The 26,228-nt window shown below is 42.6% G+C and overlaps 1 protein-coding gene across 1 annotated transcript; it reads right to left on the bottom strand.

Annotated features, from left to right (window-relative positions):
• Positions 1 to 1,411: 1,411 nt before the first annotated feature.
• Positions 1,412 to 25,874, bottom strand: triqk (triple QxxK/R motif containing). Its single transcript, XM_080788156.1, has 5 exons — positions 25,702 to 25,874; positions 21,120 to 21,211; positions 11,762 to 11,847; positions 1,747 to 2,098; positions 1,412 to 1,544 (listed from the first exon to the last, which is right to left on the bottom strand). Exons 2-4 carry the CDS (start codon positions 21,187 to 21,189, stop codon positions 1,991 to 1,993), a joined length of 264 nt encoding a protein of 87 aa, XP_080644282.1. The 5' UTR covers positions 21,190 to 21,211; positions 25,702 to 25,874; the 3' UTR covers positions 1,412 to 1,544; positions 1,747 to 1,990.
• Positions 25,875 to 26,228: the final 354 nt, after the last annotated feature.

Raw genomic sequence — 26,228 nt, 5'->3', positions numbered from 1 at the left:
CACACGTATTGCTCTACAGATTGCTTATTTTGCTGTGTGCCAGTGTGGAAAGCCACAAATAGCTGATTTACAAGTTCGTAGATTGGCTATTTTGTGAAACAGTGGACACGCCCTATAAGTATGAATCATCAGTTAAAAAAACACACACTAGGATGATCGAGAAAAACATAAAGCCGTTTGGAAAATAGAAAGTCATTGAATTAATGAATTTGCATCAAAATACAAATACTGTAGCCTCCCGTTCTGAGCAAGAATGCGGTAAGAAAAACAGCAAATGGACCTGGCTAACAAAACCTCTTTCAAAGAGTAAAAGCGACATGTTGTCAAGTGGAAGGCCATGTGTTCTGGAGCCCTGAGCCTCCCAGGTTCAGAATACAAAGAGCAAGGTGACGGCAGGAAAGAACCAATTCTTCATGTTCCCACGAGTATAATGTATATTACTGTACACTGTCGCTATTGAGCAGAAACCTTGTATCTCCATATATCAGCTTTTATTTTATTTATTTTTAAATATATTTCATTATATACAAGTCATACAAGTATGTCGCGCAAAGGTAGCTAAAATAGCCAATCTACGAGTTCACACCACGGTTTGACCTCGTAGGTATGCCATTTAGCTCGTTTTCAAAACAGTGAAAGTGTCTGGGGGTTTTAGGGAGGCCAGGTTGATAGTTTTTAACCATGTAGACCTGAGGCCCATTATAAAATGCCTTCTATATCCTGACATAAGTTTTCTGAAAAATGTCAAATATTTATTCAAACATTACTTGTTGCTTTATAGTGCATATAGCAACAACTACCCCAAAAGGGGTTCTTGTCTTGAAAGGTAGAAACCGCAAGAGGGATTCCCGTCCTAAATGGGTTAAGTCTGTCAGTGGGTTTTTATAAACTTGCAAGAGCTTGTGACTAAATAATATCTACATTGATAATATCTACATTGAAGCAACATCACAACAGGTGCTTTTTAAACCTAATTTCCTGAAAAGTAACTGTCTTTGCGTACAAGATTTCTACCCGACAGTGACGATATGTATATATATATATGGTCAAAGACCACAAGGTGTTCACATGAAGCTATTCAGCCTCCCTATGTGAAATGAAAAGCTGGCAGGGTCGTTATTTGTAATGCTAATGGTGTGTGTGTGTGTGTGTGTGTGTGTGTGTGCGCGCACACGTAGTGTGGATGTCCGTTAGTTTCTCCGGGTTCTGGTTGGCATTGTTCTGCATTCCGCGCACGCGTTTCAATCAAGGAAGAGAAAGGGCTTTTGTGATCTTTTTAATCTCACACTTTCGCGACTCATCTTCCAGATCTCTGCCGCGATGAGAGAGAGACAGAGGAATGCGAGGCCACGGTCTCGTCTAAGACGTGACACGGATTTACATTTTTTCCATTAGTGCAGGAGAAGTGGGGGAGTGGGGGGGCATTACGGAGCAGGATATTGGCTATCAGAGCGCTGCTCGTCTCTACTGGGGTTAGGAAGACTCGAATCCGACATTGTTCGTAACTTGTTCTACAATCTACACTTTTGTTCGTTAGTTGTTTCCTAACAGTTTCGCTGTCGAGCAGAAACATCTTATCTCCATATTCTAACTTTTTGTGCTTTTTTGTAAATAACTCCCCATTTGACCATACTACAGCGTCACACAAAGGCATCAAAAGTAGAAGATCTAAAAGCTTGTAGATCTGCTAGGTTTCTTCATTTGAGTCCTGAAAATTAACAGTTTTGGACATGCAAGGTTTCCCACCAGATAAGACAGAGACGATGTCCAAAACATAGTTACTTTTCGGGAAATGGGCAAAAGAAAAAGAACCAACTAGTTGATCGACAAGCTCACAACATGTCACATCGCAACACACAGGGGGAAAAAAAGGTGCTTATTGGTCTTGAGAAGCCTCAGGTTGGATGGGGGGGGGCAGTCTTGGAGACTTCTGCAGATACGCCGTTATGGCGGTTTCTGTGCGTGTGTGTGTGTGTGTGTGTGTGTGTGGTCAGTCCATATCGTTGTCCAGGTTAATCTCGGTGCTCAGGTTGAGGTAGAAGAAGGCGTAGACGCACAGCACGAAGAACACGATGGCCATGATGACCAGGAAGGCATCCTGAAGGGAAAATAACGATACAAGATCATGACATTTCATTTGACTACGTGTAATGAAAATAATTGCAGTTGATGATTAAATTGTGTTTTTTGGCATTGAACATTGGAAAATATTTAAAAAAAATATGACTTTGCATCTGCACAGGGGAGATTATGACAAATAACGTACTGTAGAAAGAATTGACTGAAAAGGGAGGGAGACGTGCGTGCGTGTGAGAGACAGTAGATGTCTTGGAATTCCTCATGTAAATGTAATTTTATGGGTTATTACAATGAAGTCACTAATTCACTCACTAATTTCATCTCCAACAGGAATTCCCGTATTCCACCAAGTGGAACTTTGCCGGAGACTCACAACTGTTGGATTTGATAATGTTCAACAGTGTTGGGGAAAGAGGGGGGGGGGGGTTCATTATCGCTCTCTCGCGCGATAACAATCAGTGGGCGTTTCATTAGGGCCGAGTGTTGAACAATGCCAGTTGTTTCGTAGTGGAGAGACGTCATTAGCAAGGGAACTTTCTAATCAATGCTGAGGGCTGTTTTAGCCCATTTAAACCTGAGGATGCATCTGTGTCACCTTATAGCTTTTAACCACTTTAACAATTATTTTAAACTTTAGCTGTTGAAACATAGCAGTAAATCTGCTATTTTTGAAAAAACAAGAAAATGTGGCGTAAATCTTTGAATATGTATTATTTCAATTCAAAGCAAACGTTTTTTAACTAATAACTCTAACCCTTGCTTCTGGGGGGTCCCTGGAACAACATATTTTGAGATGAGGGTCAATTACTGTACATACAATTGTTGTGGTCCTTGACATGAAATAGTTTGAGAACCACAGACATAGAAACATACGTTTTTCAGAAAACCGATTGGATTAAGAAGACATTTTTTGCAAGAATTGGCCTCAGGTCTCAATGTATTAGAAGAGCTCAGTGAGCAGCGTGAGTGACTACAGGCTATTAGGGAGAAGACAGCCCAACGAGGGGGTGGGTGACTTTAATGTGGCGGAGGGTCACCAAAAATGTGTCTGTGACGCACACAATTCTCTTAGACCTGTTTTTTGACGGCAGGATATAGTTGTGTTAATGTTATACTGATTTCACAGGTATGATTTATTTTAGTAAATGAACATTCAAGATTCAATGTTCAAGATTTGCTTCAGGGGAAAAAAATACAAAATTATATCATGTTTCTCCTCCTAACTAAGACAGCAATTAGTTTTATAAAAGAATAAATAAATAGTGCAAAGGTATACTGCATCAATACCAGTAAGACGCCCTGAGGTCGAGAAGCGGCAAGGTCGCGCTGAAACAACAGAGCTTCTTAATACGGCACAGTTGAGAAGCAGGAGTTAAACTATTCATCTGGTGTTAGTGAGGTCAGATGTAGAGTTGCTGGCCGGCTCCATATATGCAATATTTGCAATGTAACGACACTACGACGACTTTCTGATGGAATAAAAACATTATTTTAACATTCCAACTGTGTTAATGTGGCTAAAAACGAAAACCACCCTTGTGGGTGAAAATACTGGAAGGGGTCACAAATGTGGCCTACGCTCGCAATAAATAAATACATAAATCCTTAAACACTAGAAGCATTCATGTCATATAACCAGATAAAAACTATATAAAATTCTAGTAATTTTTTTCAGTAAAAGCCACCGGTTTAAGCTCCAAAATGTTTCCATCCGCTACAGAGGCTAGGGCATATTATTTTCTATTATAACTGTTAGGATTTTTTTTTTTTAGATTGAGTCTCAGCCAGGACTAAATGGGTTTACTATTGCAGCGTTATTACCAAAGATACTAATTAAGGTTAGTGTAGCAGAGCTTTTGCAGTGAGCCAATAGCAGCACGATGACCTGAATGACTGTATAGCCCTAACTTCAAACCACATGGCACAGTCACACAGACACCTCCAGTGGCACCAGGCACAGTGGCACCAGGCACAGGGTACAGTGGCACCGGGCACAGGGAGACAGTACAGTGGCACCGGGCACAGGGAGACAGTACAGTGGCACCGGGCACAGGGAGACAGTACAGTGGCACCGGGCACAGGGAGACAGTACAGTGGCACCGGGCACAGGGAGACAGTACAGTGGCACCGGGCACAGGGAGACAGTACAGTGGCACCGGGCACAGGGAGACAGTAGTGGCACCGGGCACAGGGAGACAGTACAGTGGCACCGGGCACAGGGAGACAGTACAGTGGCACCGGGAACAGGGAGACAGTAGTACGAGACCAAAGAGGGAAAGAGAGATAACACTGGTTACAAATGCAGAGGAGCTCATTATAATTCCTCCCTGACGTGGAGTTGGGGAGTGTGTGGGTGTGCTTGCATTCGCTCACGCATGCAAGAGTTATGTTTACAATGACGAACAGATTCAGGCTGGGGTTACGATTAGACATTTACAGTATACAAGTTAGATTCAGGAGTTTTACCAGATTTATGCTTAGTTGTGAGTTAGTTGTGATGCTTAGTTGAGCAATAAAATATCTTCTATTTTTGGCTTTTGGCTTATGGTGTTAAACATAACATTAGATTGCTGTCCTAAAATATTAGATGTCTTCACAAGTATAGTACTATGTGTGTGTGTGTGTGTGCGTGCATGTGTGTGACTATGTGTGTACACTGTACATGCAGTATTGCCTAGTCATCAGCAGAGTTGGTCTTCATTAGCTGCGGTCCACATTTATCTCCTTCCCGGCAGCCTCCAAAACAGCTTAAAGTACCCTTTGCTTAATTGGAAAACTTTTACATTTCATGCACTTTAGTTTCATATATTAACTGGCGAGCCTCCTACGGCTTGATTTATTTTTTCTATTTCTCTGGGGGTGAGGCGGGGTTGGGGGAATTGTTATCAAATGGAATGTTTTTTTCTTTGGTTTGCTGCCCCTCCCTTATGTTCTCTTAAGCTTGATTATAAATTATTCTTTTGCTGCCCAGCAGCAACGATATAGTTCACCTTTTCATGCATGATTTTATTTTATTTTATAAATTAAACATTTTGGCGTGAATTATAATGCCCTACTTCGCCTTACAAGCGTGTCTTCCAAAAGTAAAGGAAACTAGTTATTTTAAAATGTTTTAAAAAGGTTTCCACCCGACAGCAACAATATTCACTTTTTGAAGATAGAAGTGCTCTATAGAAGTGCTCTTGAATAATACAAAATGCACCCCAGGCGTGTCGTGTCATCATCAAAATATTAGCTAATCAGATTTTTTTATGTCATTAAATACTATCCTCTTAAGTGCTTTGCCAGTTATTTGGGACCACAGGTTGAGAAACGCTGCTCTACAATGACAACAAGATGTGGGAGCAGAACACCTGTGCCTGATTGAGATCACTGTGCAGGAGGAAGAGTGTTCACTCCGAAGACAGTGAAAAAAGAATGGACGAGGGGGGGGGGGGGCGTGACGTCACCCATTGGTTTACTTTATACAGACCCATTTGAAGCCAAAATAATCGTCCGCCTCTCATTGAAAAATAATTACCAAGCAACAGTCACTTCCTGTGTGAAAAGGCCTATCCCTGTTTAAATGTACTAGACCTCTGGGAGATGGGATGCTGAGGGTGGAGCGCAACACCTACCATCAGCTCCCAGTACTTACCGCACGACATCAAGCCGTGCTACTCACAACCTAACCTCTAAATGTCTAATCCTACCCACAACTTGAATCCTGTCCCACTTGTAAAGCCCTAACCACACCAAAGAGTCACCACGCAACTCCTTGGATCCAAACGGTTGCAAGGAGTTAACGCTAAAACAGTCTTGACCCTTTGGTGTGGTTAGGGCTTAAGCCTCACATCCTTATTTTAAACAATTGAAGAAAAAAACATCTCTGTTGTGAGGACCAGGATAAATGCATTATGTATATATTTCTGAAATTCTACTATACTATTCGGCCATCACAAACAATACAATGACACACACAGACACACACAGAGCCTCTGGTTCACATAGAGACCTGTGGCACGTCATCATCATCTCCAAGTGGACGGCAGCTGTGGCACGCTCTGCATGCTGGGAGCCCGGGTTCCCGTCGCCCTGGCGACCAGCCATGGCTCAGCAGACGTCCCCTCATCTGTGTCTCCAGTTATGCTTTGTCTGTCTCTGTGTGTGTGTGTGTGTGTGTGTGTGTGTGTGTGTGTGTGTGTGTGTGTGTGTGTGTGCGTGTGCGTGTGTGTGTGTGTGTGTGTGCCCTAACGTAGAATTTGACAAATACACTGATGTCCTCACTATGTGTCTTGGTCCTCATAAGATTAATGGTCGTTTAATATTTTCAGAGTCAGGATTCCAATTTGGAAAAGATCCAGATCCATCAGCCATTAAAAAAAAATCTTGATTAATAAAAAAAAAATGTTTGAGAAACACTGCTCTACAAACAGCATTAGACATTGACTGACCTGCCCTTGTCGCTTATTTTGGGCCCTATTTTCATAGACCTGGTTGCTTGTTCCTCTCGCAAAACCTGGCAACTCCATATCACTGCTGTAAAACAAGCGTGCAGCTACCGGCTCATGCTGCGCGCCAAAATACATACGACTGTAAATAAATTGGTATGGGAGGGCCGTAAAAGCCACAGGCTCCCATACGCTGGCTGTCAACGCACATAAAAGGCACTTGGAAGGTGTGAGAAAGCCCTATAAAAGCTAACAGCCAGCGCAGACAACACATCCAACATGAGTAGCCAGGACAAACACACGTAGTGGACTGGTTCCAGGTTGTTTTTGTTTTTTTCTTAAAGCAGGACAGCTGTTTTTCGATGGCACGGTTTGAGTCACTGCCTGGTTGCTTTGTTTTTTTTGTTTTGTTCATCAGGAAGAGCTTAACCACAGTCATAGACCACTGCATTGATATTCTAGGGGCAAAATGAGCCAGAAATAGGAAATAGAAGAAGGCTCTGTTTGGCGAAGAGGTTTGTTGTAGAGGAGGTGGGGAAATAGCCCAAGTACAGAGCCAAGAGTCCTGTTTACCAAGTCTAGAGGCTTTAAAGTGATTCACCCATTTTTATCTTCATATAATTGGTCCTCAATAATGGGCATAATTTCTATCTACTCAATCTTTGTCATACAAGAGGGTTGTGGACATTTCAGAAACCTGCCATCATTGGTAGGCAGCAGGCAGGTTTATTTCAAACAACATTTAGAATAAGTTATTTAAATGCATGCAAGGACAATGGCTTCCATTTCAGCATGCCAACTTTCCAGGGAGAGGATGGCTCTAGTTTATTTATTAGCTGGGAATCTCCATCGATGATGTCAACAGTAGGTAAGTTTCTGAACTGTCCGTGGCCCGTTAATGAGACACAGAGTGCGTTGACGGGAAACTGAGCTCTTCCTATAATCTTAATGAGCTTTAGTGAGACCAATTATATGAAGATAAGACTGAGAATGTGTGGAGTTTAAGCACTGTATTAATAGGATCAGAGGAGAGGCTGAGTCAAGATTGTAAAGGCAAAATAATCTAGCCTAGAAACTAGAGACAATTACAGCTCCTGTGACTATAAATAAAATATCTGTGCCATTCAGTCGATCCACTGTCTCTCTCCTTCCCCGTACAGCAAATCGTTGTTGTCACTTGGAAACCTCATATGTCCAGAACTGTCGCTTTTCAGGATTCCAATTCAAAAGTATCAAACGATAGCAGATGTACATGTAAAAGCTCAAAACATGTCGCATCGCAGCGCATTTTGAGCTTGTACATCTGCTATTTGTAATACTTTTGTGTGACACTATAGCATGGTCAAGCCGAGCATTCATAAACGAAAAAACATAAACATAATATTATTAAAATATGGAGATAATGGGTTTATGGCCTGACAGCAACGAAATGACAGCTGGGAGGGAGAACCAAAGTCATTATCTGCAGCCTGGATCCTCTGCCAATTCCATAAGCGCTTTTTCTACACTTTTTGAGGCTCGGTGGCTAAACTAAAAAAAAAAACTGCAGAGTGAACAGAAGGCTAGCATGCCAATTAGACATGCCATCAGGCTGTGCTTCCTATGCTGGGAGCTATCGCTATAGAGCAAACTTTTGCTGGCAGTGTACTGTACTGTACTGTACTCCTGCAGTAGGATATTTCCATGTCAGTTTTACGCAGCGAAATCCCAAGTGTCAGTTTTAAGCGCAGCACATACTCCTTCCGACAGCGTAACATCTCCCGGTTCAGTTAGGCGAGTCAGCACATTTGGAGGTGCACAGGTTCCGAGGAAAATTCCGGGAACACCCGTCCGAAGCTCGGAATGACGTCAATTTTTTGTAGTTACAAAGAAAGGTTAGGTCGTCAGAAGGAGTATGAATTGTGAACGTATGAACGTGTAGGACAGTGGCTTGAGAGCCTTACTGTATGTCTAACTTCATATACATACCTGCTGCTATGTAGACCTAGTACCGATGCGTTGACAACTTGACACTCTTTGAATATTATGTCTTAACCTTATATACTGTAGTGTACATACCTGCTGCTTTATGCCATGCTATGTACGTATATACAGTACATGTAACCAAGATGTATTATGTCCATCCCATGATGAAGCTTACACGAAAACAAATTTCACACACTGATTTACGCCTGCAAACATGTGAGTGACGATAAAACTTGTTTCTGATTTTAGTTCTTAACTTTCAATTATTGAGCTGTCCTGCAAGGCTTACAGAGTTGCTGTACAAATCATAACGTTTCAAAAAAAGTAAAAAAGTTTGCCATCCCATTGAACCGGGAAGGGGCCCAGGATTTCAATGGAAATCAGGGGGGCCTGAGAGGTTTAATATAAATGGGATTAAAATGCTCATCTCTGAGGTATTTTTAATCCCACCTCGGAAAATTCTTCACATCTTCAGCGTAAAAAAATGAATAAAAAAAATGAATTATTCATGAGAACTATAAATATTTGAAGATATGGACGACTCTAATTGGATTAAAGACGTGCTTAATGAGGCCGCGCGTGTCGCATATTTTAAAACCGGACCGTTTTGCTCCAGGCACTTCATCCTGGTCATTTAAGAATACATTATTTTATCCAATTTGTATGGCACTCCTACAGTACTGTACGGTTGATACTAGATAACTAGTAGTAGGTTGGATGTGGGCTGCCTACTCCTCCATTGACTCCTCCAGGACCCATGTCTGGGTCGTGAACTGGACTGGGTTTGCGAATTGCGAGTAAACGGGGGTGGGGGGCTGCGTCTTGTTTCATTGTACCAAACACGGACAGTTGACTGTACCTAAAAATGTAAATAATAAGCAGACTTGGTAACCTGACTGTAGAAAGTAACAGTACAGTAAAGAACCTGGGCGTTATTATTGATTCTGAATTGAATTTTAATTCACACATTAATCATGTTACCAAGATTGCCTTTTTTCACCTTAGAAATATTGCACGAATCAGAGCCTATTTGTCCTTGGACGATGCAAAAACGCTAATCCACGCCTTTGTTTTTTCTCGGCTTGACTACGGCAATGCACTTTTTTCAGGACTGCCTAAGAAAACAACTGAAAGATTACAACTTGTCCAGAATGCAGCAGCCAGAGTTTTAACTAGAACTAAGATGAGAGAATATATTACTCCAGTTTTGGCATCACTGCACTGGCTTCCGGTTGTTTTTAGGATTGATTTTTAAATGATTTTACTTGTCTATAAAGCTCTCAATGGTCTCGCACCTTCCGACCTACATGAATGCCTGCCTAAATATGTCCCAAACCGCCCCCTAAGGTCTTCCACTGCTGGCCTGCTCGCTTTGCCAAAAAAAATGGCAACTAAAAAATACGGGGAAGCAGCTTTTTGCTTCTACGGGCCGTCGGCATGGAACAAGCTCCCAATGTACCTTCGTCAGGCAGCCTCTGTAGACATTTTTAAAGCTCAGCTCAAGACCCACTTCTACAACATTGCTTTTAATTGATCTTTTATTTTTTATTTTTGTTATTCATGTCCTCACTGTATTGCATTACTGCTTGTTTTTAATGTTGTTGCCTTGCTTTTCTTTTATTCTCCATTTTTCTGTAAAGCACTTTGAGCTGCATTTCATGTCATGAAAGGTGCTATACAAATAAAGTTTTATTATTATTATTATTATTATTACCTTCCTTGAACTGTACTTGTACGATAATTTTTTCAATCAATCTGTAGTACGTATGTTTAGTGGATTTGTATGTTTCACTTTCAATCAATCTGTGTGTAACTGTAATGTCTGTATATAAGTGCAGGGCTGCAGCCTGCAGGCTATCAGATATGACTTTGGACAGATGGAAAAAACTTAAGTTAAACTTGTAGAGTGACTTAATTTACATCTTCTGCAGTTGTACTTGAATGTTGACATGGATGACATAATAATCCCATCTAGTGTTTCGCCTGTGCATAGGACACAAGGTTCTGCCTGTTGTCTCCCTCGTGTGAGACCTGGGTTTAAATCCTACTCTGGACTTAAAAGTTACAGATGGCAGCCTTGAACTAAACATCTGACAGGGGCTCTTTAAAGGCTGGTGACTTTTATTTCTCATTCATCTGTTTTTCTAATTCCTTTCTTTAAGTTCTTTAACCCTCTAAGACCTGCATTCATTTCTACTTGCAAAAAATAGATTTCAACCTTACTACTACTTTGTACTAGTAGGACTAATACTAAATAATATGTTAAAAAAAATAAAAAAAATAAAGTTTGATGAAAAAATTATAATAATTACCGGTATATAATAATGATATAATAATATAATAAATTAATAATTTACATTTGGGGGATATCTTTCACAATAATGAATAAAACATGTTCTAGACATTCTAATGATCACAAAAAAACATATATTACAATTATTTTACCTACTTTTATTAGGGTAAAGGTCAAAAGTCTTAGGTTAAAAAAAAATCTAAATTGTCTGAGTCCAGACATTTTTAATTTGTGTGAATTTCAGCTTCTGTGGGGGGTATTTATATGCAAATATCATGACCAATGGCATTGAAATGGCATTGCAATGAACATCACTGATGACGTTTAGGTGAAAAAAGAACAGAAATAATAATTTAGTCATTAATTAAAATAAAATTGTTGCTAAAAAGCAACGCTGGGTCTTAGAGGGTTAACCAACCATTTCATGTACTTTTATGTTAAACTGAGGGCACTAACTTTTTACATTGGTTTTCAACGTCAGTCACTGAAAACTACAGGACATAAAAGTACGAAAGTAAAATTATTTCTGTTAAAACTATTCCAAAAATTGCAGCTCTACAAGCTCACAACCTGTCGTGATGTAGTCTCTCGAGACAGATTGTTGACCAACGTCAATATTCAAAGGAAAGTTGATCTTTTAAATTCATTGTTATTCATGTCCTCACTGTATTGCAATACTGCTATTATTTTTATGTTTTATGCCTTGCTTTTCTTTTCTTTCCTCCATTGCTCTGTAAAGCATTTTGAGCTGCATTTCATGTCATGAAAGGTGCTATACAAATAAAGTTTTATTATTATTATTATTAAATCTATTAAGTAGCTTGAAACTAAAGTTGTTGCGGATTACACAACAGCGTGATTTGAGTCTGGCTTATTAGCCACTAGGCTACAAACATTTGCCTCCTTGATGTAATGGAGTAGAAATAAAGAAACAGACAGGCAGAATGATGATGTAATGGAGCAGAAGTAAAGAGACAGACAGACATATTTTTACCTTGAGACCAGTATTAGTCCTCTTGGCTTCCGCTTGCATTCGTGTGAATTTCAGAGAGAGCTTGGTCTTCTTGTAATCTTGTTTGCCTGATAGAAAGAACACACACATGAGAATGTCAGCTGACAGGACCCATATTGTTGCTGTTGGCGGAAAACTCCCATATTCTAACTTTTTGTGTTTTGTGATCACTTGGATTCTAAGGGATCCAAATGCCTGACATCAGTTGTGGCGACTGAGAACTTTAATCCGTTCAGTCGCCGTCATGCTGCTTCCAACAACCGCTTGATTGCCGTCTCCAGGGACGCAACACCATCACGCAATACTGATCTGATAAAAAACCTGTTCATTTTCATGTTTTATTAATAGCCACCTAGCAGAAAATTCGGGAAAACTAATCACAAGTGTCTCACGTGCTTTGCATGGTCCCTGACAATGAGGGATGTTTATATTATTAAAGGACCAAGCAGTCCTGAAAGGACTTGGTCCTTTATTGTTATTGTTAGCTTTTCTAGTTCTGGCGGTGCAGTTGGTTTTCGCGAAACTTGGCAACATGCTAGAGGTCCATTGAAAATGCTAACTTTGAACGCACATAGCTCATGAACCGTTTGACCGTTGGCAATGAAACCTCAACACAAATATGCGTTCTCCTCATACCGAACAAGTTTTGTGCTCTTACTTTTGACCTCTGACCTCTAGATCACCCGCCATTTTGAATTATATGAAAATCTATTAAAATGCATCTCCTCCCAGGGTCTTTGATCAAAATGCACGAAAGGTTTAGTCAATGTTCAGGTTGGGTGGGTGTAATTGAGGCATAACCTCTAATAGCCTGAATATTTTCATAATTGTAAGCCTCTAATAAAAAATCCCTTTCAACCATAAGACAAGCATTTCCCTTGTGAGGACCAGGAAATATCTCAAATTCTACTACAGTATACAATGTAGGGACATTTGGCACTCACCGCTTTAGTAAAACAAACACACACACACACACACACACACACACACACACACACACACACACACACACACACACACACACACACACACACACACACACACTCAGAAGCAGCCTTCTGTCCACTTTGTGTGTGTGTGTGTGTGTGTGTGTGGGGGGGGGGTCACCTGTGTTTTGGCTGTCTACCAACCTCTGGGGCAAACCTGCCACCTGGCACTGCATGTAGGTTAGGTGAGGCGTGCGTGCATGCATGCATGCGTGCGTGTGCATTTGTGTGTGTGTGTGTGTGTGTGTGTGAGAGAGAGAGGTAGAGCAGGCTGTCTTGGTCTAATTAGAAAACAACCACATTGCAAAAAAAAGTCTTTGCTAACAATCGGGCGGATGGGCAACAGCTTGAGCAGGCTGAACGGTGTGTGTGTGTGTGTGTGTGTGACCGAGCCCAGGGTCAGGCTCAAGGTGGTCTCCAGCGTGACGTGTTAAAGCCACTTCAAGTTTCCATCTCTACCAGCCAATTACGCCTCATTTGCATTGGAAGGAGGCGGGGAGCGGGCGAACGAGAGAGAGACGGGAGAGAGAGAGAGAGAGCGAAGGAGGATGGAAGGTGTCCTTATCCGTCTGGGGTGGGCGAGAGAGGGGGAGAGAGAGAGAGAGATGCACATAGAGGGCTGTGTGTGTGTGTGTGTGTGTGTGTGTGTGTGTGTGTGGGGGGGGGGGGGGTAGTAAAGTTGGTGAGAAAGAACAGCAGCTTAAGGACCAGACTAATGGCCCTGTCCCTCTCTGCTGTCCCCAGACGGACCACCATATGTGCGGCCCAGAGGACTAGCTCTGCTCCCAACTATCTGACAGGCACACACACACACTGTGATGCACGCACGCACGCACGCACGCACGCACACACACACACACACACTATGTTTTTGTTTTTTTTGGGGGACAGACAGTAGGCTGAGTGGAAATGGGGGAGTGACATGCAGTAAAGGCCGTCGGGATCGGGAGTCGAACCCGCGGCAGGCACACTGCCAGACTCGGACTACCGGCCAAGATGCCTGGACCGCTGAGCCAGGGCCCAGGCACACACACACACACACACACACACACACACACACACACACACACACACACACACTTGTCACATCACAGGTTTACAGGTGAAAAACAGTGGCTTAAATTCAGTTCTGTCATGTGCAAGCTCCATCGTTTTTGTTATTTCCAGAGGAGGAAGAAGAGAGATAAATACAAAACAAACAAATGATCTACATACTGTATTTACACATTGGTATGGGATATCTATGGACGTTAAAAGGGCGGTGTTTCCTTGCCGTTGTCACAAATGTAGGCTACTACAATGAAATGAATTATTAATTTACAAAAATCCACAGTTGCTTTTGCCACACTTTCCAAATTGCAGCGAGATACGCTTTGCTTTTTCACCCATCTGTGGTTTAACAAGCCACAAAAGGCAAGTGGTTCTTTGCAAAGGTTTTACGCCACCTCAGATAAAACACCACCACATCACGACGCACCTGTGCTTGTTTTGGTGTGTGTGAGTGTGTGCGTGAGTGAGTGAGTGAGTGAGTGAGTGAGTGAGTGAGTGAGTGAGTGAGTGAGTGCGTGAGTGAGAGACTCGAGTGAGAGACTCGAGTGAGAGAGAGAGAGAGAGAGAGAGAGAGAGAGAGGACTAATTTAGCTCCAAGTCTACATGGATGCATTAGGCCCCGCACGAGAGGAATTCATCTCAACCCAATCCACCCATAGCCATCTGGTAGGAATCAATAGTTAATTGCAACAAAATCAAAATAATTACACAGCCAGTAGGAGTATGCAATGGTGCTATGCATGGGGGAGGGGGGTTGCTTTACATCAGGCTGTGTGAAAAGTATTGTAATGTCGTCATATTACAAGCACTGTGCTCCTGAAAACTGTGTTCTGTTCCCCCTGTGGTTTTGTTTACAAAGGTGCACGCACGCACGCACGCAGACAAAGTACCCTTCTTAAAAACCTCCATGGGAATCAATCAATATCACACACACACACACACACACACACACACACACACACACACACACACGACACACGACACACACACAGACACACACACAAGAGCTAAAGAGCACTCCTATTAGCCAGTGCAGTCAGCGCAGTGAAGTCACTTCCCTGTCAGACCATTATCTACCTGCCCCCTCCCCCTCTCTGCTCCGAAAAGGCATCGGTGTCCTCGCCAGGTATATGGCTCCATGCCCCATGGTGACAATGCCACGTCTTCCCAAGGAACATTAGCCCTCGTCAGGCAAGGCAACCAGCCCCCGGGGCGGAGCTAAGCGACCTGCTGAGTGGCTCTTTCAAAAGAACCCCTTGCTTTCATGTCAAACAGAGAGACGGAGTGAAAAGAAGACATCTCTTCCGTCAACCACAAACCATTTATGTCCCGTTTGTTGTTCTGAGTCTGACGCCTTTGTCACTAGCTTGTCCGTCCGTTCGTCTGTCGGCGAGTTGATGTCTGATTAAGCCATTATTCTACTTAAGGACCCCTTAGCTGAGAGAGAGATGAAACTGAGACCTGCCCACTACATATTGTATTATGTTACTTTTACATAAAACGTTTTCATGCCATTTTTTACCCATTAAAAAAGACAAATACAACAGGGTTTTTCGAGTCCCAGTCCGCCCGGATGGGGGAATTAGCAACCACGACGTTACGTGCGCTATCGTGAACACATGCACACACTTTCGCAGTAGCCTAAAGGTGTTTCTAGACCCCAAAATGGAATGAGTGGGTCCATTTTATATCTGTTATTGTTATATCAATAATATAATCCACGCCCAGGCGGTGGCGTAACCGTCTGGGATAGAATGAGCACTTCCGCATTCCATTGTTACAGTGAGAGTCAACGCTAGTGTCGCCACTCTCTTAATATATTACTCTGGGTTGGACAGACACACTTAAGCCAAAGTTCAAGTTTGATCTCCGATTAACGGCAAATGTGCCCCCCAGAATAGGGATGTTAAAGTAAAGGTTAAAGTAGTCACCAACACAGGGAGAACTTGGTATAAGCCTGCTATTGCTTTCATATTGTGACGATAGATAGATAGATAGATAGATAGATAGATAGATAGATATCTGGAAGCTCATAACGCATTGAGGTTGTAGATTGGATTTGTTAAATGGTTAACAGTGTTTCCTGGTGGTGCCATAGTTTACTGGCTGCTCCATGTATATTCCTGGCCAATAATGACAAGCATACTCCCACACAACTGAAATGTCAGGAGAGAGAGAGAGAGAGAGAGAGAGAGAGAGAGAGAGAGAGAGAGAGAGAGAGAGTCATCATGCCCAGGGCCGAGTTGACACAGCAGAGGTGGTCTGTGCGCACATCCACATCAGCTGTCCTGGGGACAGCAACGCACTGACAGCGACTGTGACAGTTCCCTATGCTCCCATCCCACCGTCCCCGCACCCGTGTCTGCATTTTTTTACATGCATTGAATACATTCACTCAAGTACTGTACTCAAGCACACTGTTACTTTTTACTTTTTACTAAAACTTTCTTTAGGTATTGGGTTGCTGTCGGGGAGAAACCTCTCATCTCCATATATATATATTAATTTTCTTTTGTAAATTAACGCTCTACTTGATCACACGAAAGCATCGTGTGAGCTTGCGGATCTGCTACTTTTGTAGTTTCATAAATTCATATACAAACCCATTGCAACTTTGTAAGTTGAATCTTGAAAAGTAAGACTTCTGGACATATAGGAGATTTCAAACCAACAGAGACGATATACAGGGGTGGGGGGGCTGATGGCGAACGCAGTGGAAGTTATTTGTGCCTTGTCGCTTGCATCCCGTCAGGACAGAGAGAGAGAGAGAGAGAGAGAGAGAGAGAGAGATGAGGGTTAAGATTCTCCGGTGGCAGGGGACAAGTCACACTGGGAACAACCCCACCACTCAGACGAGGTGACAGTATGGAGCTCATCAAGGCTCGCTGTCACAACCCGAGTCCCTTTTTTAGGTCTGGAGTTTATTTTGACAAGTGATTTGGGTCATAGGTGGTGGTCCGACGTTTCAAGAATAAAAAACACCCACCCACGCGTACACACACACGGGCACGCGCACACACACACACACACACACACACACACACACACACACACACACACACACACACACACACACACACACACACACACACACACACACACACACACACACACACACACACACACACACACACACACACACACACACAGTGTGATTTATATGTCATTGCATCATTTCTACGCTGTGAGAGTGATGTTTTTGTAAAGGTTTGACACTTTGAGTGTGCCCATGGCACGGCACACTCAAAGTGTGCCATGGGCACCGAGAAATGGCTTAATTTCTATCGTTTTAGTTGCCCTGTGGTGTATTCAATATGAGGAGAATTTGTCTGGAAGATATTCCTTCATAAATTCATGAATTTAAGTAAAACAGAGGCCAAGATTAATAGAAACCCATATCTGAATTCTGGTTGAAAAAAAAAGAAAAAAGCTCTCACAGAAAATTTAAATTAAATTACTGGTTCTGAATGTCGGTTTTGAGATAATTATTATCGGTCAATAACCCAGCCCTAGCTTCTAATCAGCCCTATAGCCTAGACTGAGATAATTATTATCGGTCAATAACCCAGCCCTAGCTTCTAATCAGCCCTATAGCCTATCGGTCAATAACCCAGCCCTAGCATCTAATCGGCCCTATAGCCTAGACTGAGATAATTATTACCGGTCAATAACCCAGCCCTAGCATCTAATCGGCCCTATAGCCTATCGGTCAATAACCCAGCCCTAGCATCTAATCGGCCCTATAGCCTAGACTGAGATAATTATTATCGGTCAATAACCCAGCCCTAGCATCTAATCAGCCATATAGCCTATAGACTGCTAAGGTTTTTATTGTGCATGTTTGTGTCAGACACAAAAGTATAAAAAATTGCAGATGTAATGCGACAGGTTTTGAGCTTGCAGATCTGCTTTTTTGTGCTAGCTTGTAGATCTGCTTTTCTGTGCTGCTTGTAGATCATTTTTGACATACAGTTATGAGGCTTCTACCCGAGATGATATCTGTCCTCTGTAAACCTCATTATGTGCAAAAAACTATTCTGTTCCTATTCAGTGTTCAAATTAAAATATAGTTGCAAGCAGTGATAATGACGGGGCCAAGCCATAAAAGCAATAAAGAAAAAAGCTATATGCAATATGAACGTGTTCCGGGCTCTTCGCTGTTTGGAGACTGGAGTTGACGGGCACTTTTTTTGGTACGCTGATTGGCTGAAGGTGTCGTCTGTCAACGCTGTACTCCCGTAGCCAACCATGCATTAGCAGGGTCCAGACTCTTCCACACAAATTAATGGAAAGTGGATCAGTGGATCATATAATTCATACAATCTTATAATTCACCCTTAGTCAGCCTTCTGATTAGTCCCTGACTAGCCTCGGAAACCCAGATGTTTTTATTTCCAGGGAGGAAAAAAAAAGTCTGGGGCCGAGTCCACTTCAATTCGGCATACACAGTAGTGCAAACGTTTGTCTCTCTCTGCTGATTTCTGTACGTCTGCACCTTTGTTAAATTGACGCAGACACACACACACACACACACACACACACACACACACACACACACACACACACACACACACACACACACTTTTGTGCGATGCTGTAGGATTATCAAGTAGGGTGTTCATTTACAAAAAAACATAAAAAGCTAGAATATGGACATAAGAGGTTTTTGCCCGACAGCAACTATATGAATATTTTATTTTACTTTACATGGGACTTGTTCAGCGGGCGGCAGCACAAATCGCCATCAGGCGGTTGGCGGGTTGACCGCTGTCGTGTCCAAAGCGCTATACCAGGCAGCTCGGCCTCATCTTGCCTCGTTCTATTTTATTTTTTTCCCGCGGGGTGACAGCCTCGGCGCAGTCAATTATTTGGACCTAATAATAGTATTTAAAAGTGAGTGTGTCAACAGTAGGGCCCTTGACAGGCCCTTTCTGCCTGTGACATGACAACAGCTCTCCGGCGATAAGGAGGAGGAGGAGGTATATACGGGCTTGACAAGACGACGGCGGCGGTGGCGGCAGACAGCTGCTGTCGGCCGCCATGAATTACCCACCCTATTACGATTTCAAATTACCACATACAGCCAAACCGTTGCAACTCTCCAGAGACCCGCTATTTCTGAAGACTTCCTCTCTCTCTCTCTCTCTCTCTCTTTCTCTCTCTCTCTCTCTCTCTCTCATTGCGCCCTTAAAATAGCCAACCTACAAGCTCTTAACGCGTTGCAGAAGCAACATGTTAAGAGCTTATAGGTCGGCTATTGTAGGCATACGACAAGAGCAGAAATTAGGCTTCTCTCACCCCCCCCCCCCCCCCCATCCCCCACCCCAACATCTCTTTCTGTCCTTCTCTCTCTCAACTCTCCGGCTTCTGCTGCTGTTAAACAGCGGTTTGCTGAAATTGCCTGATAGCCACTCTTTTCAAAAATCGACAGACGAGAGGGCGGAATTGACTGGAGGTGTAGGGTGAGGGGAGGGAGGGAGAGCGATAGAGACTTAAGTGTCCCTGAACCCCCAGCCTCCACACCCGCATTACATATTCTTGAATTGATGAGACGTGAAGATGGAGATGGTTAAAAAAAAGAGAGAGAGAGAGAGAGAGAGAGAGAGAAGGATGATATCTGCGGAGTGGAGGAAGGAAGGAGGGGTGCGACAGTGGGAGATGAGCTTGTTATATTATGACTGAATCTCGGTCGACGACAAAGCCGCCAGAGGTTCTTATTTATTTTAAAAATAATGTATACAATGGCTGGCAGTTAAGGGATATCAGCAGGGAGAAATAATCATTTCTGCCGTCACACTGGCAAAAAACACACAAAAAAACAAAACATGCAACGGCCCCGGCGAGATTAAGAGAGTAAACACGAGCGACTGAAATTGCCCAATAGGTTGTCATACCCTTAAGAGAGACAGATATAGCCTATCGGTGTCGGCGTGACAATGTCATCCGTTTTGTCCCTCTTCCCTTTGTACAAACGATAGGAACGCTGCACGGTAACAGATAAAAGTCAATACCTCACTCTGTGCTGAACGACATTGTGGCGGCCGTTCAAAGGGATCAAAATGTGTTCGCTCTCAAGAGTGAGTATGTAGCATTGCCCTGTGTTTACTTAACAATGAATACATGTTTCACATGTCCCTCTATACCGGCAGCCATCAGCCTTTAGTAGTAGTAGTAGTAGTAGTGGAGTTTACCTGCAGTAACACACTGCCCTCTCAGTGTATTTTGGTGTTTTAACTGTTTGTCTTGGTAGACAGGGACGTTTTTGGGGGGCTAAAAGACATTAAGCTCCCGATCTGATTCCGATCATTTGATTTTGAGCCTAGAACACGTTTATGCCATAACACAATGGCACAATATCCCAAACAGACAATTTCCAGTCTAATATCATATGAATATAATATTGATACTAGGGATGTCCTGATCACGTTTTTTAGCTCCCGATCCTTTTCCGATCATTTGAAAATGACATGATCGACTCCGATTCCGATCACCCCCCTCCCCTCATGTCTGAATGTACCATGTTATTTTATACAGTAGTCAATCAAAATATATCAATCAAACTCTACAGTATTTTTACGCAATAGGCACGTGTTCCGGCTCGAGTTGTTCGCTACCATGCATGTCCTCACTAGTATGCATGTCCTGTCCTCACACGACAAACCAAGAAGATGACAGTGGGATATGCTCCCCCCCCAAAAAGAATCAATCTTGATTGATCCCTACCACCATACTGCCTTAGTTAAGTATCCATGATCTCAGAGAGAAGACATGGCTGGAAACTAAATACGGTTGGATTAGAGCGCCATTCAAATTTGACCAAACAGCTTCTGACGTGATATCAAAGAACCTTTCTCTTCTTTTCTTTTTTTTTTTCTGTAAGCATGCCATTCGCCGCCATGTCAGCGGCGGTGACCTCAAATGGCAGCCGCTCTGGCGTTGTCCTGCTGATAATAATTACTTCCAGGGACTCAACAACATCCTGGCTCCGGCGGTTTCGCCCAGGCCCCGAGGGTTCCCCCGTTCGAACCGACACATGAAATTCGGGAACCATTTCCCAGGACGATTTGGAAGAGATGTGATGATTCTTGCCAATGTTCATCACAGTCCTCTAAAAGCAGTGGGTCTCAAACGTTTTTCTTTTAAAGCCCGGGTGCATGTGTATAGTTAGACATACCAACAGTCAGGACTGTTGGTATATGTCTAACGTATGCACCCCTAAGTGGTGAATCATTTTGCCAGGGATCTTTGACCCCTCACGTTTCCCGTTGTCTGAGAAGCGCTGCTCTGAAGCGGGCTGGACTTACCTATTTGTTTCCGGTACTGATCAACAGGCAGGTTGGCTCCGCTGGCTCCGCTGGCATCCTTACGGCCCATGGTCACTGCTTCCTCCCTCAGTCTGTGCGTGGAGAAGGGGAACACAACGTAACGATGAGCACTGAACCTCACAGCAACACTGAACCTCACAGCAACACTGAACCTCACAAAGTGTTGGCTCTTTTAACCCATTTTGACCTGAGATCAGATTCTAAAAATGTCTTCTACATCAGTTTTCTGAAAAAGCTATGTTTCTATGTCAGTCGTTCTTCGAATTTTCAAAAATAGCAGACCTACAAGCTCGTAGCGCGCCACTCGGTGGTGCGCTATGAGCTTGTAGATCTGCTATTTTTCAATAGCTAAATTATAACAAAATGTTTAAAACACCAAAAAAGGTTCCCGCCCAAAATGGCTAAAGACAGACAGAAATGCGAGTTCACACGCAAACGTATAACGTTGGCGCTTTATAGTTGCTATTTGTATACATTGCCATATGACAATGTATAAAAGCATCAAAAATATGAACATTTACCTACAGTATCTGCCCAAATCAGGGAGGCCAGTTTGAAAGTTAAGTGTGCTGGTGGGGTTCATAAATACTGAGCCAATGGAAAGTATTAACAAGAGCTTATGACTACGGTAAATAATAACGACACTGGATACTGGCACAGTTTTTTCTAAAGGGGTTATTAGGGACACACCTGTACAACACGACACCAACGATATACAGTATTATAGTATTATCGAGGCAGGCCAGTACAGTAGTCAGTTTTGATAAGGCAGATGGTTTATCTTGCGCATGCATCTCCTGGTGGTAATTAAATGGATTCTCACCACCTTCCATGTGTGTGTTATGTTCACAGTGTGAGCGCCTGCTATCCATCTCATTTAGGCTAACACACACCACTTCCCCTCACACCGCCGTATCTGTTTGATTACCATCACTACTCACGCTGCTATAGTAGCACGGCTGTTCCACCTGTGCGCGTGCGTGTGTGTGAGTGAGAGACTACTTGTATTGTTGTACTTGTGAGGGCCAAATGGCCCTCTCAAGTACAAAATATCGCAATCCTCACAAGTATAGTAATATTGCGTGTGTGTGCGTGTGGCTCATTGAGCACCCACCGCTCAACAACAGGAACGTTCAACGGTGCAGCAATCAATAATAACTGTGCAGTTTTGTTTTACAACATTACAAGAGTGGAAAAAAATGGAGTACGAGTTGCAAGGGACTTGCATGCTTCAAGACGTTACTAGACCCCCCCCCCCCCATCACCACCACCACCTCACCCCGTGACCCTGAGAGGAGGAGGTCCATCTGAACGCATCCACTTCCACACCAAGGTGGACAAATAATATCCTCGCCACCGCTAGGGCTGGGCAATTAACCGGAAATATATCGTAAAAACGTAGATGTTTTGATATAAACGAATCGACACAAAAGGTTGTAATGGGTGGTTTCTAAATGACTAAATTGATTAGTCTGTGTGATTAATCACTTGACCCTGTATTACAGTATGCTTCATTGTACAATGGTGGCAAAAACAGTGAACATAGCAGCACTAGAAGCTCAAAGCACACACTAGCATCACGACAGACACGAGGGAAAAGTTAGACATAATTGTCATATTGATTTGAAGTCAAATCAGCCTATTCCTCACTGTTCCACACAATACCGGCCCAGAATTCATGTGCGTCCGTGCGTGCGTGTGATTCAGAGACAAACAGGGAGGAAGAAAACAGCGAGATATAGCGATAATATAATGGAGACTGATTGCACACACACACAGTCACACACAGGTGCATTTTACAGTGCGGGTGAATGGAGAACAAAAAAAAGGGAAGAAAATAGAAAAAGGGAAAAAAATGTGTCTGCGTGCATCGGAGGAGAACGAGTGTGTGTGGTGGAAGATTCTCACGGTGTGGTCAGGGGAATAGAGAGAGAAGAGACTGAATTAGCATGTTCAAGAAGCATGGCCGCCTGCCTGATGGGCTTCCCCTGGGGTGCAAACAGCCCTCAGAGAGATACGTTTGTTTGTTTGTTTGTTTGGGGGGGGGGGGTACGTTACGACTAAGACCACTTTTTTCTGCAACGTTTTCATCAACAGAATCACACGAGAGAAAGAGAGAGGGTGAGAGAGAGAGAGAGAGAGTTAAACAGTAAAATGTCCCTTTATATTTATATTATGTATTATTTTGCTCTGTGTTTTTGAATAATTACAGTAGATATACAGTACTGTCACGATTACAAATTTAAGTTGACGAATAATTGTCACGCACATTTTAATGAACAATTCCATTGTGTTTTTGGCATTTAACATACTAGAGCGGTGCCCGTTGGGCACTGGCCTACTTGAAACGATGCAAGTTGGAAATGCATGCAGCACCCAGTTATTATGTCTGTGTCCCTTCTATGCAGATGTAACAGGCCAGCTCCATAGTCCATAAATGCAGATATACAGTATGGGTGAGGCTTTTGTGCTGGTTCTGGACAACCGGTGACACCGGGCACTGCACTCCCTGTGGTGATGTGGAATACTGTACGTGTGTCGTGAAGTCGGTGGAGCAAACGGTTCTCGAGTTACGTGGATTACAGACATACTGTACACATGACACACGTACGTACACACAGACGTGGTGCATTTATAGATAGATGAATATACAATTTAAATTTATGTTTGGTTTTTAGGGTTCATAATCAAAAAATGCACAGGCCAGATAAGACAAATAACAAATGTACTTCAAAACTTTGGGACGAGTTGTAAGCTAGTAGATCAGCTATTTATGCAGTGTTTGTATTAGCATTTTCAACATGGTAAACGATTATGTGAAAAAACTGTGATTAACCCAAAAGATTAGAATCAGACGATTATGTTATATATTTCCTTGTTGAAATGTGATATACACTGGAGGAACAACTCGGTACCGGGCCGGAGTGGTGACCACACGATCGGGCCCTGCCGAACCTGACTCCCAAAGCCCCCCATGCCATATATCGACGGTGACGCTTGACATCGCGTAACATCACTTTTAAACAAACATATCCCAGCAACTGCAGATACGTTGCTCTCTCAACTTCATTAAGGTACCGTAGTTCTTTGTATGCTTGCAAGAACCAGACCGCGGAGCTGCAGGTAAAAGTCCCTGCACTACAGTGCACGGGACAGTACTGTAGGCCTACTGTAGCCTGCCTGCCTAGTGCCTAGTTTCCACTTCCACCATGTTTAACGTATATTCCAAAGTGTGTACACAACTACACATTGTTTAAGTCCAAGATGAGCAGCTTTCATAATTATGGTAATATAAACTTTGGCTAAAGGCAATGCACCACCACCATCACTTCTAATTAGGGATGCACCGAAATGGAAATTCTTGGCCGAAACCGAATACCGAATATAGGAAACCGAATATCCGAATATGATTAATATTATACACGGCCATTGCTCTCATGGCCGTACCTTAAAGCTACCTGATTTATGGCAAAATAAATGGTTATGGCAAAACTTAACTTAAATAATAATCACTATTATGGGTCCATAAAACATTTATTCAGCCCTTTTGAATGCATTAATTGCATACACTATTCGGTGATATATTTTCTGCCTATTTGGGCCGAAACCGAATAGGCCAAAAATAAAAATTTTGTCAGCGAGAGAAATAAAGAGCCACAGAGAGCTGGGAGAATCATGTACTGATGTTATTATTCAAGCACCAAGGGAACAGAGGTACAGAGGCTGTCTACGGGAAGTATCACCTAGGTAGCACTTTGCTGGCAAGATGGCTTCGATCTGAATATGGCCAATTATATAGTGATAGATCATGAAACGAAAATGCATCAATGTAGATGGCATGCAAGTTATTTACACCAGTGCTTCTCCAAGTGGGGTCCAGGGACCACCAGGGGTCCTTGAGGTGGTTCCAAAGGGTCCCCAGCAGAATTAGGCTATAGTTAATATAGCATCAAATTTTTATATTTCGAGCTTTTCAAAAATATCCGATTTACAAGCTCACAATAGAGGGTATGCACATGCATAAAGTGAAATATGGGAAAGGACTGCCTTATGTCCCTATAGAATCAATTTGGAGAGGAATCTTTATGCCACATTATCTGAAACAAACTCCCAGAAAGCTGCTACAACAATCAGTTATTTTAAATCACAGCTTAGCAAAAAAAGTTTGACACTACCTTTTATTGACATATTTAATTATTCTTCTGCACTGTTATTTTACTCTCTTATTCTCTGTTTTAGTTTTACCACTTTTGTTTTTACTGGTTTCAATTATCCTTTTATACTATTTTCAATTCCCATTTTTACTGAATAAATTCAATGTGTTTCCTTTGTTAAATGTTTGATGAATGTACATTGAATTGCCTTTAATTGTTAATTTGTTGTCGAAAAAATGTGCTCTACAAAATAATCTTGCCTTGCAGTGATTGAAAACAATGCTGACTGTACAAAACGTAGCACGAGCTTGTAGATCGGCTGTTTTCGTACAACAAATGGTTTAAACCCTACATAAATGCAGTTTATTGCATTCATAAAGAGATAGCCTAATGCTGTGAATACTCACAGTCACTTGCTCGTTGTTTGTGGAGAATGTGTCGCTCACTGTAGGTGTTTGCACATTATGGAAAGCTGCTGCATAAATGGACACTTCAAATTTCTAAGCTTTACTTTTTTCTTATCTCTTTTTTAATGTACTTTGCTCTAAAATCCTCCCGGAGGGAAACGCCAGCGCATCACGTCCTCTCAATTATTATTACCAGGACTTCCTGGTTACGCTCCTTGGTTACACGTCTACTGTCGCTGACAGACAGCCGTTCTGTCCAATCACAGGCGAGCATTTTGTCGACCGGACCAATGGCGAGCTTAGACAGGCGGGCTTTGCGGACAAAAACATTGAACAGGCGTGTGTTGTTGTGGTTACTATGTTTCGTAGTGCGATCGTGTCGCTCGTCCAAAAGAACAGATCTGCCAGTAATCACCGCGTCGCGATGATACGCGGTGACAGCTTGTAGATCTGTTCCTTTTGCCACGCATAGCCTGCAGCCAAGAGTAGTGGTTTCTTGGTTAAATTAAATATTTAACCAATTACGT

The sequence above is a fragment of the Protomyctophum bolini genome (assembly GCF_963924005.1).
Source record: "Protomyctophum bolini genome assembly, chromosome: 17".
Lineage (NCBI taxonomy): Eukaryota > Metazoa > Chordata > Actinopteri > Myctophiformes > Myctophidae > Protomyctophum > Protomyctophum bolini.
This window is presented reverse-complemented; position numbering and strand designations above follow the sequence as displayed.

Excerpts from the sequence above, each read along its gene's own strand:
- triqk (XM_080788156.1), bottom strand. The coding sequence starts at position 21,189 with ATGGGCCGTAAGGATGCCAGCGGAGCCAGCGGAGCCAACCTGCCTGTT. Across the intron at positions 11,848-21,119 it reads TCAGTACCGGAAACAAATAG|GCAAACAAGATTACAAGAAG; the intron begins GTAAGTCCAGCC and ends TCTTTCTATCAG. Across the intron at positions 2,099-11,761 it reads GGACTAATACTGGTCTCAAG|GATGCCTTCCTGGTCATCAT; the intron begins GTAAAAATATGT and ends TTTTCCCTTCAG.